At 40.5% G+C, this 17,757-nt stretch overlaps 1 protein-coding gene across 1 annotated transcript in view; it reads right to left on the bottom strand.

The window, feature by feature from the left end:
• TMTC1 (transmembrane O-mannosyltransferase targeting cadherins 1) overlaps positions 1–17,757 on the bottom strand; it is a 263,586-nt gene that overhangs the window by 109,269 nt on the left and 136,560 nt on the right. Inside the window, exon 8 of the mRNA XM_035027979.1 lies at positions 7,483–7,672. Coding sequence (XP_034883870.1) covers positions 7,483–7,672 — 190 coding nt within the window. The remainder of the gene's footprint in view (positions 1–7,482; positions 7,673–17,757) is intronic.

Genomic DNA, 17,757 nt, shown 5'->3' with positions numbered 1-17,757 from the left:
AGTTCTTTTTAAAAAAAGGTAAATATGTCAATGAGTAAATAATCACTTTCCAACAGTGGTTCTCAGTCTAATCTGACCTCCTTGTTGTGATGTGTGAGGTTTATTTAATGAGGGATCTAAGGCTCACAATCTCTGTTTATCCATCAGATATCTGTCTGTCTGTTCTTTTACTGAAAATGTTGATGGAGGCTGTGATCCAGACTAGCATGGAGGCTGAGCAAGGGCAAGGCTGGGAATAGGCATGAAGGGAGGTCCCTGAGATAAACACAACCTCCTCCCTAAGTGACGAGATGCATCAGGTCCACCCCATCCCACCCCTCCATTTCCACCAAGCTGTTACTAGAGGTCACCTGCACTCGCCAGGCTGCAGATTCGTGTCCATGCAGACCTGAGAATTTGACTTGGTCCCCAGGATTCAGAGAGATGGCCTATGATTTGTGTTGGCTTCAAGGGAAGGATGTGTAAGGCTGGGAATGAACAGATAGACTGGGAAAAAACTGTGACCTCTACTAAAAAATAGAACAACCCAAACAAATAAACAAAAAAATAGCCCTGAAAGCCCCATACTTGGGGGGAGGGGACCCTCCACTGCCTAATGTCCATCCTCAAAGACATCTCATTGTGGAGGTCATTATGGGAAAGTCAGGTGTCACTAATCCCCCCTCTTTTTCCCTCAGGTTTTATTTTTACAAGTATGCCACAAGATTATCAAAGATATTAAAATTGCTTAGAATGTGAGGGAGAATATAATAAAGAATCAACAACAAATAAATTACTCTTAAATACGATTCAGTGGTATTTCCTTTGTAATGCTGGGAAATCACATTAGAGGGCAGGGGGAAAAGGGCAACTATAAAGAGTAGGACCAACAGGGCGCCTGGGTGGCTCAGTTGGTTAAGCGACTGCCTTCAGCTCAGGTCATGATCCCGGAGTCCCTGGATGGAGTCCCGCATCGGGTTCCCTGCTCGGCAGGGAGTCTGCTTCTCCCTCTGACCCTCCCCCCTCTCATGTGCTCTCTCTCATTCTCTCTCTCACAAATAAATAAATAAAATCTTTAAAAAAAAAAAAGAGTAGGACCAACAGTATTAATTCTTCTCAACAATCCAAATCATGCTGGCTGCCTTCCTGACATATATCCCTATTGCAAGTCAACAATCTGATACACAGTCCGTAGGAGTCATAATGAGAACCCCAAGAGCATTCTCAGCCTATGGTTCTCCTGGTGCATAAACAGTCACTATTGATAAAAAGAATGGAATAATAAGCCTTCATGGTTTAAATACTCTTTCTCTCTACTATACATACATTCCAACAGAGTGATTATCTTCAGCACAAAGAGTAAGAGCAAATTAGTTCACTTTAAAGTTCACCGTTGAAAAGAATTCAACACCACAGTGAATTTGTAGATTGTTCTCTACGTCATGTAATGTAAGTTCAAATGCACTCCTAGTGAAAAAGGGTATGAATAGGAGGAGGAGATGAAGGAGAGGCACAGAATAAGACAAATTCTACATTTAAATTCTCAAGGATCCCAAGCATATTCTTTTATGATAAATAATAAACTACTTCTTGAGGTCTTAAATTTCTTATACTATGAAAACAGGACCAATTAAGAAACAACCTCTAAAGTTATCCTGCTGTTATTTCTACAGAAAGAAAGTTTAGATTCTGTGTCCTAGCCCTCCCACTCGATCCTAGACAAGAGCTTATCAAAAGTAAACATATACTCTTTGAGCTGCTTCCCTGCAGGAATACTCCCAAGTGGATATGGAAGTGGCCTGGAGGAGCCCGTAATCTATAATGCCATCTCACTTAACTTACTTGTAGAAAGAATGTGTTTTTGTTTTCAGTAAGTGTAAAAATGTACAAGAACAAAATGTTTGAAGAAGGCCTACGGAGGGTGGGGTTGAGGGGCAGGGTGGGGATTGGGAAATGACACACCTGCTGTTTTATTCATTACATGTGCTAATTTTTAGCTTTGTAAACTCGATTATTAAAATATTAAATAACAGTCAAAGAAGCGTCAATACAACTGTAACAGGGTAGATGATGTCCCTCTCCTCAAGAGCCCTGGTATACCAAGGTAGGATGACAGATGAAGAAAACCAGACAAAACTAACCGGTCAACACAGCCAGAGGACAGTAGAAGGGGAGAGGGGAAAGTAGGCAGAGACTTAAAAGATGGAGGCTGAATCCTGTGTACATGTGCGCATTTTTTATACTTTTATTCATTTAGATGATATATACTGAGCAACAAACAATAAAATTTAGATAATAAATATTGGATGCAGCAAGCTCCTGATGCTAGAAATATGACCGGGAACAAAACAAAAGAAATCTTTGTCCTCATGGGGTGTACATTCTAGTTGGAGGAAAGAGACATTACATAAAATAACAAAGCTACATAGCATTTTAGAAATTGAAAGTATAGTGAAGAAAAGTTAAAAGGGAGAAGAGTGGAGGGTAGATGTTTGCATTTTAAATAGGGTACATATGTGGGCACCTGGATGGCTTAGTCGGTTGATATCGAACTGTTGGTTTCGGCTCAGGTCATGATCTCAGGGTCCTGAGTTTGAGCTCAGCGCAGAGTCTGCTTGTCCCTCTCCCTTCCTCTCACCCTTCCCCATTTTCGCTCTCTCGTTCTCTCTCACAAATAAATAAATAAATAAACAAATAGGGTACATATGGTAGGCTTTACTAAGAAGGTGAAATTTGAGCTCAAGTTTATGTAACTAATTGGCACACTAGATTTTCTTGAGGATGATTATTCATATCATAGTTGTCTTATCAACCTGATTTACAAAATGATTAAGAAGTGGATACTTTAAGTAAGGTGTTGGGGGGAAAAATAGTTTCTTCAAAATATGGTAAGTGGATATCCACCAGCCAAAAAATGAAGCTGGACTCCCATACCACTACATATACAAAAATAACTCAGAACGGATCAGTGACCCAAATATAAGAGCTTAAACTATAAAACTCTTAGAACAAAATAGTCATAAAACTTCATGACCTCAGCTTTGGTAACGGATTCTTAGGTTTGACAACAAAAGCAATGAAGAATAACAAAACAAAACAAAAAAAAAGAAAGAAAGAAAGAGACTGCACTTCATTGAATTAAAAACTTGTGTGCATTAAAGGACATTATCAAGAATGTGAAAAGACAATCTAAAGAATGGAAGAAAATATCTGCAAATCATTTATCTGTTGGGGATCTAATATGTTAAATATATAAAGAACTCTTACAACTCAACAACAAAAAGACAACCCAACTGAAAAATGAGCAAAGGACTAGAATACACATTTCTCCAACGAAGATATACAGATGGCCAATAAGCACATGAAAAGACGTTCATCATTGTTCATTAAAGAAATTCAAATCAAAACCACAAAGATACAGCTCTTCACACCTACTAGGATGGCTTTAAACAAAATAATGGAAAAGAACAAGTATTACCAAAGATTAGATATATAGGAACGATTATATACTCTGGGTGAGAATGTTAAATGGTACAGCCAATATGAAAAATAGTTCCTCGAAAAGTTAAGTACATAATTACCATATGACCCAGCAGTTTCAGTCTTAGGTATATATCCAAAAGAAATGAAAACATATGTCCATGCAGAAACCTATACACAAATGTTGTAATATAGCAATGCCCATAACAGCAGAAAGGTGAAAATGACATGGATGTCCACAAACAGATGAATGGATAAACAAATTACGGTGTACACATCCAATGGAATATTATTCAGCCACTAAAAGGAACTAAGTATTGATACATGCTACAACTTGGATGAATTTCAAAAATATTATGCAAAGTGTCACAAAGGTCACATATTGTATAATTCTTTTTATATGATATATCCAGAAGAGGCCAATCCACTGAGACAGAAAGCAGATTAGATGTCACCTGGGGATGGGAAGGGGAGAGTTGGGAGTGATTGGTATGTGGTCTTTTTAATGAAGTGATGAAAAGGTTTTGAAATTAGAGAGAGCTGGTAGTTACACATTATGAATACATTAAGTACCACTAAACTGTACACTTTAAAATGGTTAATTGTAGGGGCGCCTGGATGGCTCAGTCGTTAAGCGTCTGCCTTCGGCTCAGGTCATGATCCCAGGGTCCTGGGATCCAGCCCCGCATTGGGCTCCCTGCTCCGCGGGAAGCCTGCTTCTCCCTCTCCCACCCCCCCTACTTGTGTTCCCTCTCTCACTGTGTCTCTCTCTGTCAAATAAATAAATAAAATCTTTAAAAAAAATGGTTAATTGTACATGAATTTTTCCTTAATAAAAAAGGTTTTTAGTCATTCAAAAATTTTTTTCATCAAATTTTCAGGATCACGTTTGTATTTTATATTCAAATGTCAGTTCTGTATTTATTCTAGCCTTTAATCTCTTTGTAACATTTTAATCTTTTTAATAAACATAGCTTTACTGAGATATAGCCCACATATAATAGAATTCACCCCATTTTGTGTGTATATTTTGGTGAGTTTTGGTAAACATTTGTCATTTAGCAACCACCACCACAATTAAATTTTAAAAGCATTCAACATCCCCAAAAGTTCCCTTAAGTCTGTTTATACCCACTCCCCAACCCACATATTTTCTGACATAATTCTGCCTTCTCTAGGCATTTCTGGGCAATTCTAGAAAAGGCAGAATTAAAGTAACAGACATTTTGTATGAATGAATTTTGTATGAATGGAATCATACATTATGTAATTTTATATGTCTGACTTTTTTTTTTAAGATTTTATTTTTAAGTAATCTCTACAGCCAACGTGGGCTCGAACTTACAACTTCGAGAGCAAGAGTGACATGCTCCACCTACTGAGCCAGCCAGGCACGCCCATCTGGCTTCTTTTACTTAGGTTTCAGGTTCATGTATGTTTTTTCATGTATAAGTAAATTATTTGTTCCTTTACATTTCTGAATAATTTACCATATTAAGTGTATCCATTTATATTTTGAGGTTACTGGATTATTTCCATTTTTCAGCTATTATGAATACTTACAAGACTCTTGTATGTTGTATGGACGGAAGTTTCTATCTCTCTTTGGTAGATATTGAGTAGAATTGCTTATTTTCATATTTAACTTTTTAAGAAACTGCCAAATTTTTCCAAAGTGTCCGAGCTATTTTTCAACCCTCATCAGTATAAGGAGTCCAGTTGCTCTACATTCTGGCCAACACTTAGTATTGTGAATCTTTTTAATTACAGTCATCCTGGTGCGTATGCAGAGATTTCTTTTTGTGGCTTTAATTAGCATTTCCATGATGACTAATGATGCTAAGCATCTTTCTATATGTTTATTAACCTTTGCATATCTTCTTCTGTGAAGTGTCTGTTTGAATTTTTTGCCCATTTTTAATGAGTATTTGTCTTATTACTGAGTTTTAAGAGCTCTTTAAATGTCCCAGATACAACTCCTTTGTAGATACATGTTTTGCAAATACCTTCTCCCAGTTTGTGACTTGCCTTTTGAGTGATTTAACATCATCCTTTTTTTTTAAGATTTTATTTATTCATTTGACAGAGAGAGAGCACAAGCAGGGCGAGTAGCAGGCAGAGGGAGAAGCAGGTTCCCCACTGAGTAAGGAGCCCAATGCGGGGCTTGATCCCAAGACCCTGGGATCATGACCTAAGCCGAAGGCAGACACTTAACCGACTGAGCTACCCAGGTGCCCCTAACATTATCTTTTGATGAGCAATCGAACACCTTTTTTTAAGTGGAGCCTATGGGCGGCTTGAACTCATGACCCTGAGATCAAGACCTGAGCTGAGATCAAGAGTCGGAGGTTTAACCAGCTGAGCCACCCAGACGCCCCTGATGAGCAAAATTTTTAATTCTAATGATGTCTAATCTGTCATCTTTTTCTTTTATAGTCTGTACTTTATGAGTCCTAAGAAATCTTTGCTTACCCCAAGCCCACAAAGATTTTTCTCCTGTTTCCTTTTAGAGTTTTTGGTATTATTTAATTCTTTTGTTTAGGATTGCAATCCACTTAGAATTAATTTCTCAGTGTACAGTATGACATAAGGGTTAAATGTCACATTTTTTCCTTATAGATATTCCATTATTTCAGTACCTTTATTTAAAAGACCATCCCTTCCCCACTGAATTATCTTGGTAACTTTGCCAAAACTCAATAGAGCATGTAAATGTGAGCTTACTTTTGGATTCTTAATTCTATTCTGTTTTCTATTTACTATCTCCCCCCACCCCGAGTTTCAGTCACACTCTCCTGTTTCTTTACATGTTCAGTAATCTGATTAAAAACTAAGCCTTGTGTATCATACATTGTACTGCCTCTGTATTCCATTGTGTTCTGAAATTTGCTGGTTTTACTGTTTTTAATGTATAATGAACTTGCCTAGACTCAAAATGAAGAATCTGTTTCTCTGTAGAGAGCTGAAATTTTTGCTCAGGTTTCTTTTTGCCCCCTTTTGCCTGAATCTCTGGGGGAATCTCTCTTGCACCTGCACAGCTTTTTGACCAGCCAATGATTTCAACAATAGTTATACAACGACAACTCAAGCCAATGAAGCCTCCCCTCTCTGCTGCCCGACCTGTGTATGGGTGAAAAAATTCATTCAGATTTGTAGGAAATAAGTAAGTCTCCCCAAGCTTTCAATTTTGCTTGTGCTCCCTGGGGAGCCCCATGTTGTTCAGCAGCCAGCCATGAATGCATGCAGAGCCTATTATCTCAGCCCTTCCACAGCTCTCTTGTTTCCAAAAGTTCCCCCTGAAGTTTCTTGCTGCTCTGCTACTTTCCCAAACCAAATCAGCCTCTAACTAGTAAACCTGTGGGTCTCTTCATACCAGCTGGGCTGGGCGGGGGAGGGGGTATATGTGAGGGTGGGGGGATGGGAATCCCCTCAAGCAAGAAGCATCTTCCCCAGTGCAGTAGCAGTTTTTCCTAAGTAAACATTTTCAAGTTCTTTGCTGTCTTTGGTCATTCTTGAAACTGCTGCATCTAATAATTTTTTTCCGGTTTTATACCATTCTTTTTTTTTTTTCAAGGAAGAATCACCCAACCCACCCAGTCAGGCAGGCAGTCCTTAGTGGAAGTAGCATCTTAACCGTGTTTTAAGCACTTACGAATATATTACCATGATCTCATTTATCATTACATGAAACCAAACAAGTTACTGCAAAAATTAGTCAACTATAGCAGGAAAAAAAATTCTTATTTGCAAACATTAAATTTCAGATCCAATTTCTACAGGGTTGGTATAGCACAGTGAAAGATACCATATAATTAAGGTGGCCGTGATCTGCTAACTCCACGAGGGTCTTTAAAATATGTATGACTCACCTGGAAAAATTTAAATTTTTTTAGTTTTTTAGACAAAAGAGTAGATTCAATTTAGACCTAGACCACGTGGGGGCGCGGGGTGGGGAAGGCGTCACCAAGTACAGAGCATCTCTCTTCAAATGCAGAGAGTTCAGTTGGATTTTAAGAAAATTACCTTGAAGGCTGCTAAACAATGAAGGCTCAATAAGGTCATGACAACTGCCAGAAGGATGGTGGCTAAGTTCCGCACGTCCCATATGGTCTCTACCAGAGGAATACTGCCAACCTGCCAGTCATAGCATAGGGTAACAGGTGCAAGCAGAAGCCACACGTTGAAGGCCAAGAGGTAGGAATAGGTAAGGAACCTACAAAGAGAAGAAGAGTCACTGAAACACAACTCAAGGTCCATGATACTTTGCAAACATTCATTTACCATGGTTTAATTAAATAGCATTGCATACTGTTGGTGTTATTGGAAAAGACAAGGTAAGATGGAAAGCCACCCATTCATTTCATCATTAAATAGATCATTCTGGAATATATTTAACAGTTCCAGGCACTTTGGCAGATGCTGGCCTTTCAATGGTGAACAAAGACAAGAGTTCCCATGACATATATTTAAAAATTATCATATAAATAAATACATTACATCCTGAGATAAATGCCAAGAAGGAAAAGTTTGATGAAAATATGTGACAGAAATGCTGTTCTGCTAGGTATGATTCCCTGGGTAAGAGACAGACCTTTAAACTCTCCTTTTTTTCATAGTGCCCAGAAAACTGCTGTAGATAGTAAAATATTTAATCATGTTTATAACAGACTGATCATACTGAATTATTTCAAAAAAATCAGAGCATCTGCGGTAGGGAAATGAAGTCTCTTAGTCCCAAGTAAAGGGGCTAGCCTTCAAGAGAAGGGAAGGACGGCTATCGTCCTGCCAAGGAGAACAGACAGACCCAGGGAAGGGAGATAACGAACACAGGTGAGGCTCCTGTTTTCTGGCTGTGTCTAGCCACTAAGGGAAGGTGAAAGGCATTCCAGCTGACCCCGTTCCTTTCAGGGTAGAGGAAACTGAAATTCTTTAAATATGTTCGGCCAACACAAATCCATTAAGTAGTGGTTAGACCCTTGAGAACAGCAGAACTATCAGCACATAACCAACTTCACCCAAACCTGTGCTCTAGTAGACACCAAGCTCCAGCATGGCTTCTAGCAGCATGAGGCGCATCCCTAGGATGATCCTGGCCCCCATTAGAACTCTTCCCTGAGAAAGCACAATGCTGCCAAGGAGAACTGACTGTTGGTTCTAGCCAGTACCAGACAAAGGGCCTCTGACCTCCCTGTCTTAGAGCATTTCTAAAAAGGGCTGACAATTGTGAATATGTCTCTCCCACGACTCACAAGTCTTTCTCAAGGACCTGAGAGCCATTCCTTTAAAATGTCCTCATCAGGAAGGACAGGGCCTGTCTCCCAGTGTCTGTAAGATGATAACTGCCAGCCAGCAGACACAGCCAGCCTAAATGCACTCGGAGAACGGTTCCTTTGTAATTTTTCACTTCTCGGCCTCTTCTGAGCCCTGGCTTGCCCCGCTACTCTCACTCTTCCTTTAAAATGCCCAAACGGGGCGGGGCGCCTGGGTGGCTCAGTCGTTAAGCGTCTGCCTTCGGCTCAGGTCATGAACCCAGGGTCCTGGGATCGAGCCCCGCATCGGGCTCCCTGCTCTGCGGGAAGCCTGCTTCTCCCTCTCCCACTGCCCCTGCTTGTGTTCCCTCTCTCGCTATCTCTCTGTCAAACAAATAAACAAAATCTTAAACAATAAATAAATAAAATAAAATAAAATGCCCAATCACTTCTGCGCAAATCAGAATAGCGCTCAGCTCCCCCCTGTCGCCGCTTAACAGCAGTTACTGAATGAAATTTATTTTCACGGTTTCAACGGATGGCCAGCCATGTTTCTGTTTGACACCCTATATGGGATTAAATAGAATAATTAGATAAATTCCTTGTCCTCAAAAAAATGCATAACCCAATAGTGAAAACAAGATATACACAATCAAAGAAGCAGAATGAGATGAACACCATGACAGTGCAGAGCGTGAAGGGAAGTCTTCCGACAGATTCTTTTGGAGGGATTCTTGGATTGGCAAAGGGGTTAGATCAAATCATTTCTAGTTAGCTTCCAATATGAAGAGTTCTTTCACCTTGAATTCCTCTCCACAAGTAGCTACTGGTTGGGAACACCCTTCCCAGACTTTCCCAACTGATCTCCTTCCCTTCCCTCCTCTCCCTCCAAGGTTGGCAGTTACAAATCATCAATGATGGCCAGCTGAGGCTTAGGGGTGGGAACTACTCACTGTCCCGAATCTCAAACCCCAACAGAGAAATAGGTTGAAGGAGTGAGGATACTTTTTTTTTTTTAAGATTTATTTATTATTTATTTGAGAGAGAAAGAACAAGCGAGAGGGGCTGAGGGAGAGGAAGAGAGAATCTCAAGCGGACTCCAAGCTGAGCATGGAGCCTAAGGCGGGGCTTGATGTCATGACCCCGAGATCACAACCTGAGCCAAAACCAAGAGTCGGATGCTTAACAAACTGTGCCACCCAGGCGCTCCAGGAGTAGGGATACTTCAGTGGTGTTTTCCAACTCTTTTCCTCTCTGCTGGTATTTTTAATAAAATGTTAATGTACAAATCTTGTGGTACACACTGAAAGCCTAATGAAGTCCAAGCTTTATTATTTAACAACAATCAAAACAAAAACACTGCCTCATCCCTTTTAGCCTGGGGGCTGAGAAATTGTCTCATGAGAGAATGCCAACTTCACAGGAAGATGACTGGGTTACTTTGGACTTTGTTTCTTCACAGAGCTTCTAAGCTGACACAATCTGCTTGTTAGCTAAAGGAAGATTCTCTGTGACTTGGCTTTAAAGAAGGTGGAACCATCAAACAGGAAAATCACAACGTTTTGTCACTCAGTTACTCTCCAGGTCTTAAAAATTACTTTTAAAAAATGGTATCTTTCCTTCTTGATATACTAGTTACCAGCAATGATTATAAATGGCTGCTAAAATTATTAGGTGAAAGCTAATAGGGTACTTCATAATGGATGGATCAGGCTACATCAGGTGCCTAGAACTGACTAACCAATTTTAACATCACAGAAAGGGAGACTAATAGCCAGATGTCCTCCTGATGGAGATATATGTCACCACCTATGAAGTAGTCTTGTTCCACCCCAAAAAAAGAAAAGAAAGAAAGAAAATCAAACTTGAATCTGATCAAGCCCTTTATCACCAGTTTACATCAAATACAGAAAAAGCCAAAACCTGCTACAGGACACCACAGGAACGCAATGTGACAAATCCAGAATGTTGCCATTCCACAGAACAAATGATGGCCAGTTGTCCCACAAAGACATTGTAAGAGGGGTGACAGGGGCAGAGGGCAAAAGGGGAAGAAAGAAGAGGGCATCTGTCAGTCAGATGAGACCTAAGAGGCGTATCAAACAAAGTGCAGATATTGTTTAGGTACTAATTCAAACAATCCATTATGAAAAATAACCACTTATGAGCAGGAAAAAACTCGAGAATCCTTGTTAATTTTTAAAGTGCGATAAATGGTATTGTGGTTATATTTTTTAAGGATCCTTAGCTTTCAGAAATACATACTAAAAAATATATGCATATGAAATGCAAATCTGAGATTTGCTTCAAAATGATGGACTGAGGGTAAGGGCACAGAACTGGGTGGCGGTATGAATGAAACAAGATCGGCCATGAGCTACAACTGTTGAAACCGGGTAATGGGTCTGTAGTGATTCTTCATGCCATCTGCTCTACTTTTGCATGTATTTGTTATTATCCATAATAAAAACTATTTTTTCTTAACTAGGCAACAGAAATGCAACAGGAATACTTTGTTATGTCTAACGGCAGCTTGACCATGGAATAGCTGCAAATGCTAATGTGGATTTTTTTTTTTTTTTAAAGTAAGCGCCATACCCAGTGTGGAGCCCAATTCCGGGTTAAAACTCAAGACCCTGAGATCAAGACCTGAGCTGAGATCAAGAGTCAGACGCTTAACCGACTGAGCCACCCAGGCACCCCACTAATGTGGCAAATTTAATTTTAATTATTAAGTTTACATTTGGGCCTTGCCCTGCAAACTGTCCTCAGTTTCTTATATTTTTTTAAGTGTTTTTATTTATATAAGTGACCTTCACACCCAACATGGGGCTCAAACTCACGACCCTGAGATCAAGAGTTGCATGCTCTTCCAACCGAGTCAGCCAGTGCCCTAGTTTCTTATATATTCTTTCTTTCTTTTTTTTTTTAAAGGCTTTATTTATGTTTTTGACAGAGAGAGGGCAGGAGAGCACAAGCAGGAAGAGCAGCAGGCAGAGGGAGAGAGAGAAGCAGGCCTCCCACAGAGCAGGGAGCCTGATGCGGGGCTCGATCCCAACACCCTGGGATCATTACCTGAGCCGAAGGCAGCCGCTTAACTAACTGAGCCACCCAGGAGCCCCATAGTTCCTTATATTTTCTAGACTTGAAATACCGTGTTGACAAAAGGAAAGAATAAAGAATAATTTTTTCAGTTACAATCTCAGTGTAGCTATAAAAAAAATGTTCACTGTGACTTTTTATACAGGCTATAACCCAAATATGTTAAAACAGTAAAATAAACCACAGAACTAAAAGCAACTTACCTTCCTGTAACACTAGGAAAGTTGACACCATTAACGTACTCCTTTTAATACATATGTATTGTCTCCAGAAACTCAAGAGACATCACCTACCTTGTAGTGCATATGAATTCAGATCAATGTTGCTAGTAAACTCTTTAAAAACTATTTCAAATACTGAAACAGCATTGGAAAAATTCTGCAAATTTAAGCATAAAGAAGCCACTTGGAATCACATCAAAAGCTAATTACATTTTAGGGGGCTAGTTGAGCTAGCTGTAATCAGCAACTCAAGGCTTTCTTTTAACTCACTGACTATGAATTACATTTTAAACTAATCATCTTGTTTATTTCTGCTAAAATTTCAAAAATGGAATAATCTGTTGCATATCTCTGCCCTGCTGAGTTTTCTTTTTTCAAAGCAGGAGGAAAACCAAAATGAATTATTCACCAATTTTCTACCATGAATTCTGCTAACAGGAGGAAAGCCACTAGGATATCTTGCCAACAAAATGGAAGGGAAAACACAGGAATTCAGCTTGAACAATTCAGTCATGAAGTTGCGTTGACAAGCCAGGGGCTACAGGAGAGGGAGCAGGCATGCGTCTAATGTTACCTGCGCAAACTGGGTGCCTCTTAAAATCTAAATCTTCATTTTTATCAAGAGAAAATGAGAGTGTCATAAGGACAAAAATATACATAGATTCTGTTCCTTGCCTTTGAAAAAACTGTTTTGGCTAAGAAATAACATGAGCCTAGCCTGTTTCCTTGTCCTAGGAAGATGCCTATGGTAGGTACATACGAAAAAATCATGCATCGCAAGCAGAAATATACAGCACTTGCTTGTTTTATATAAAAATGTTACTGCTCAAAGGATCCTTTCTCATTCCCCAAAAAGTCCTTCATTGTTTCATAAACACAGGATACTGGGTCTACTGTATACAGAGTCCTCTCAGGAAGGGCATTGGCTAACACTGTCCATAGACTGGCCTCGGTATAAACCACCTTTACCACCATCCTGGAGCACCCCCGCTGCCCTGACTCTGTCTCTAGCTCCTAGGTTTTGGTGACCTGTCCTACCCGTCCCTACACTGTCCCCTATTTTCCACTCTTGAATTACCACTGATGTTTCCAAAGGGTCTCCACAGTCTCATGGTGCCCCAGCAATAAATGGCAGGCTTTTTTCAGGCATAACCTGCGTATTATCATCATTCACCATCTTCTCCTACCTCCTATCATCTTCTCCAGAACTAGCCAAAGAAAGCTGCCTCCTGCACTGCCCTTCTCCAGAGACACGAACATCCTCAGTGGAATTCAATAAATGTTGAGGAACTACTCTGTGTACTTTTCTAGGTGCTGAAGGGTAATAAGATCTAGTCCCCTACTCTTTAGAAGGGCATTTTCACAGCTTTGGTGGTAAGAACACATACACACATGACATGGTTGAGTAATTGTGAAATATAAAGATCAAATTTCAATGGAGTTCTAAGAAATGAGAGATTAATGAGAAATGGAGGATTCAGGGATGATGTCTTAGAAGCTGTAGAATTTAAATAGGTGGAGAGATGGGAGATGGACAGTCCAGGCAGAACCCCCAAATGGCTTCAAACTGTACACGAGCAGGACACTTTCTGAGGACAGTTAAGAATATGGGTCATATTAGGGCACCTGGGTGGCTCAGTAGTTAAGTATCTGCCCTCGGCTCAGGGTCCCTGGGATCGAGCTCCACATCAGGCTCTCTGTTCAGTGGGGACCCTGCTTCTCCCTCTCCCTGCAGCTCCCCCTGCTTGTGCTCTCTCTCTTTTTCTCTCTGTCAAATAAATAAAATCTTTTTTTAAAAAAAGAATACAGGTCGGGCGCCTGGGTGGCTCAGATGGTTAAGCGTCTGCCTTTGGCTTAGGTCATGATCCCAGGGTCCTGGGATCGAGTCCTGCATTGGGCACCCTGCTCCTTGGGAGCCTGCTTCTCCTTCTGTCTCTCTCTCTCTCTCTCATGAGTAAATAAATAAAATCTTTAAAAAAATGATTCAAAAAAAGAATATGGGACATATTAAAGAATTAAAAATGTGTAATATAAAAAATTATAAAATGACTCCTGATAAAATGTCCAAAAGGAAAAATATCACCACAGTGTTGGGCGAGGATGTGGAGAAACGCGAACTTTGGAATACTCCTGTAAACTGGTGAAGCCATTTTGGAGAACGGCAGGCAGTTTAAGGCAGCACATTAAATGCATGCATGATCTAGCAAGTCTACTCCTGAGTTTATTTATACCCAACAGCACTGCATACAGATGTTTCCCAAAAGACATTTGCAACATTGTTCACAACTCTTCTTAATAGTCCCAAACTGGAGACAACCAGATATCCATCTACAATAAAATGGATATATACATTGTAATATACCCATTCAAAGGAAATCTATTCTGCAACAAGAATGAATGCAACAACATGGATGAACACCATAATGGTAATACAGAACAGAAACAGAAGACACACAAGAAAAGGAAATCACAGAAAACCATCTATAGACGAAGACAGGGTGACTGGAAGCAGGACCTGACCCCCAGGACACAGGGCTGGGCAGAAAGCCACAGGGCAACCCCAACTAAATGGACTGTGTAGATGGCAGTCTGTCGCCCTCATCCCCTCAGTCCTCCATAACAACAGAGTCGAAGGCACCAGGACCTTCCAGGCTTTCCAGGACCAAGGCCCAGCAGCACCACTGAACACTTGCTGCTTCAGCACCTGGGAACAGAGAAGGCAAGACCATTTCCAAATGCTTAGTGAAATCGGAAAAGAGATCCAAATGTCTCTTACCAGCTTCTCGCTGCATTTGTTTTTAAAGTTTTGGTGGATTATAAGAACCAGTGGTCTTATCAAACCAGCTCAATTAAAGGTCGGGCTATTTTGGGGCACGTGGGTGGCTCAGTCAGTTAAGCATCCGACTCTTGATTTCAGCTCAGGTCCCAATCTCAGGGTGGTGAGATCAAGTGCCATGTTGGGCTCCACACTGAGCCTGGAGCCTGCCTGAGGATTCTCTCCCTCTCCCTCTGCCCTTCCCACCTCATGAGCACGTGCACACATGCTCACTTTCGCTCTCTAAATAAATAAATTAATTAATTAATTAAAATAAAAAAATAAAGGTAGGGTTATTTTAAAAATTCCCATAAGAATCCAGACAGAAAATAAAAGTAAAACCAGGCTTCTCACGAACCCAAACCAAGTGGTCCGTTAAGCAGGGCAGGACCCTCCCTTTGCGCCACAGGCTTTCCTCATGGCTGCCTTGCTCCTCTCGGTATTTGCTCTATTCATGGGCTTCTTGAGCATCTGCTCCAGACTGAGTCTGGAGCATGGCCCCCACCTCTCCTTTTCTCTTGTCCCCACACACTTGTCACTGCAGTGTTCCCGGCTCTCTCAGGCGTCCAGGTCCTGAGAGCAGCACCTGTCAGCTCGCCTCACCTTCTGGAACCAACTCTCACGGGCCACTGAACTCCAGCTCCGGCTGACCCTTCCGGTCCCATCCTCTGACAAACCTTGCCTGTCACAGCCCGCTGCTAGGCCAGGCTGGGTCCCTCTCTGTGCTCCCACAGCCCCACCTAGGCTTGCACGCTCCCCTGTAGCTGTGTGTTCATGTGTCCGTCTGCCCCCCAAAGCAGAAGCTCCTGGGGCACAGGGCTGTGTCTCATGGATGGTTATTTCCCCAGCACCTTGCTCTTTAAATGGATGGATTCAGTGGATTTTAAGAAATTAACCTGGTATTAAAATAATACCTAAAAATCTGAAAATATTTCCATTTTATACTTGCATTTTTGGCCTGGGGCAACCACATAGCTTTATATGGTCCTACAAGAGATACCTGCTGGGTTTCCAGTTGTCCAGGCAGGTAGCTGAAGGGTACAAACTGGAGATTCTGCTTTTGGGTGGCCCCCTCAGTACCTAGCGTGGGCTAGCTCATGGCACACCATCAAAGAGTGAGGAATGTTTGAGGAAAGACACCTCCCCTCATGTGTCACAGAAGCATCATTAAAAAGCTATGCCAGCCTTATATTTTCTTATTTTATATTAAATTGCAATGAATACAGCTTAAGTGAGAACTCTTGTTACCATGGATAAATAATAGGGTGAATCTGAAATGTCATTAGGTCTCTCTGACCTTTTTAACATGCCATTAATACAGTTATTCTATTAGCAGAGACAGCTTCACTAGAGTAGGAAAAAAAATGAATTTCAACATGCAAGACTGTCAGCAACAAATTCTCACCCATATATCTGTCAAAAAAAAAAAAAGCAAATAATACCTTCTGCAAAATAAATACTTGGTTCATTTCTTACTTAAGGTCTGTTTCTTTCTGTAAAGCATTTAACAACATCTTTATTTCACATACTTTTCTCTCATGGAGCACAGGTTTGGCTTCCACTGAGCAAACATGTACTAAATGCTTACTATGCATCAGGCACAGATTTCCAGATTTCCACAGAAGAATCCTATTGGTATACTAATGAACCACATCCAATGACATTAAAAATCCCTTAAACATGCACAGCACTTTCTAGTTCACAAAGTTTTTGCATGGAAGGATTAGCTGACCCTCACACAATCTCTATGAAGTGGGCATTAGCCTCTTTGTTGCAGCTGGGAAACAGCCCTATGGAGGCTGTGACTCGCTCAGTGTCCCGCAGAAAACCCAGCACAGAGCCTCCACACGGCTCTGCATGGAATTCTCCGCCGTATCATACAGCCTCCCATTCGCACATCTTTATTAAAGTAGAAAGGAAATACAATGGATCAAATATTGGTACTTTGTGGAAAAGCGCCTGCCTGAGACCCTGACTTCCTTCTTGAACAGAGAAGCCCAGGTGAATTTCAGCTTTTCTATTAAACCAAAACAAAACAAAACAAACTCTTAACTTTTAGTTAAAGCAGGGCTGACAAAAACTTAAAGCCAGTGCGTGATCCCTTCTACAGCATACTAAACAGATGACTACAGATATAAATGCTTGTTAGAGCATCACACAGCAAGAAATAGAATCCTTAAATAAAAATGTTGGGCTTGGCATTTTATTCATTATGAAAAGCAATCTTTGTCTTGATGTTCCAATGTTAGGAAAAAAGAAGAAAACTGTTTAATTTTTATCAGCTTCTCAGGGATTTAAGATTACAATAGAAATACAACATGTAGGTTTAAAGGTTTATATAGTTTTCTTCAAGAAGTAAAGTATCAGAAAGTGATCCAGACCAGCAATTTCCAACAACTGATCCCGAGTCCAGAGGTAGCAAGTGCTACCTCGCCAAACTACCTCCCTTTTCCTCTTTCTTTTCCTCTTCCTTGTATTTCTCCCCTTAGTTCCCAGGGTCCAAGACAAGTTAGGTCAATTACTATTACATAGTATCATTTCAGTTGGGAAGACTGCTCTCAGTGACCTTGATAACCTCTTTCATCCCCAAGAAGCTACTTTTCTAGGAACGTAGTACAAAATACATAATGGAGACAACAGCTCCCTTGCAGAGAGCTCTTTAGGTTTATACCTGAGGCCTTCAAAAAGGGTGACACACACGTGCCTCCAGATCCAATTAGGCTGCAGGTCAAAGACTCTCTTACCCAACTATTCTTTCAGAACTTCTGAGACATGAACCAGGAAATCTTTATCTGTAACATACTTCCCTGGGTGATTCTGAGAGTCACCCTAGTTTGGTAATCGCTACTTTATTTATTTATTTATTTATTTATTTATTTATTTATTTATTTATTTATTTATTTATTTATTT

Source organism: Mirounga leonina, unplaced genomic scaffold (assembly GCF_011800145.1).
Source record: "Mirounga leonina isolate KUSES-001 unplaced genomic scaffold, KU_Mleo_1.0 Mir_201, whole genome shotgun sequence".
NCBI classification, from domain to species: Eukaryota; Metazoa; Chordata; class Mammalia; order Carnivora; family Phocidae; genus Mirounga; species Mirounga leonina.
The sequence above is the reverse complement of the archived record's forward strand: the minus strand, read 5'-3'. Positions and strand labels throughout refer to the sequence as shown.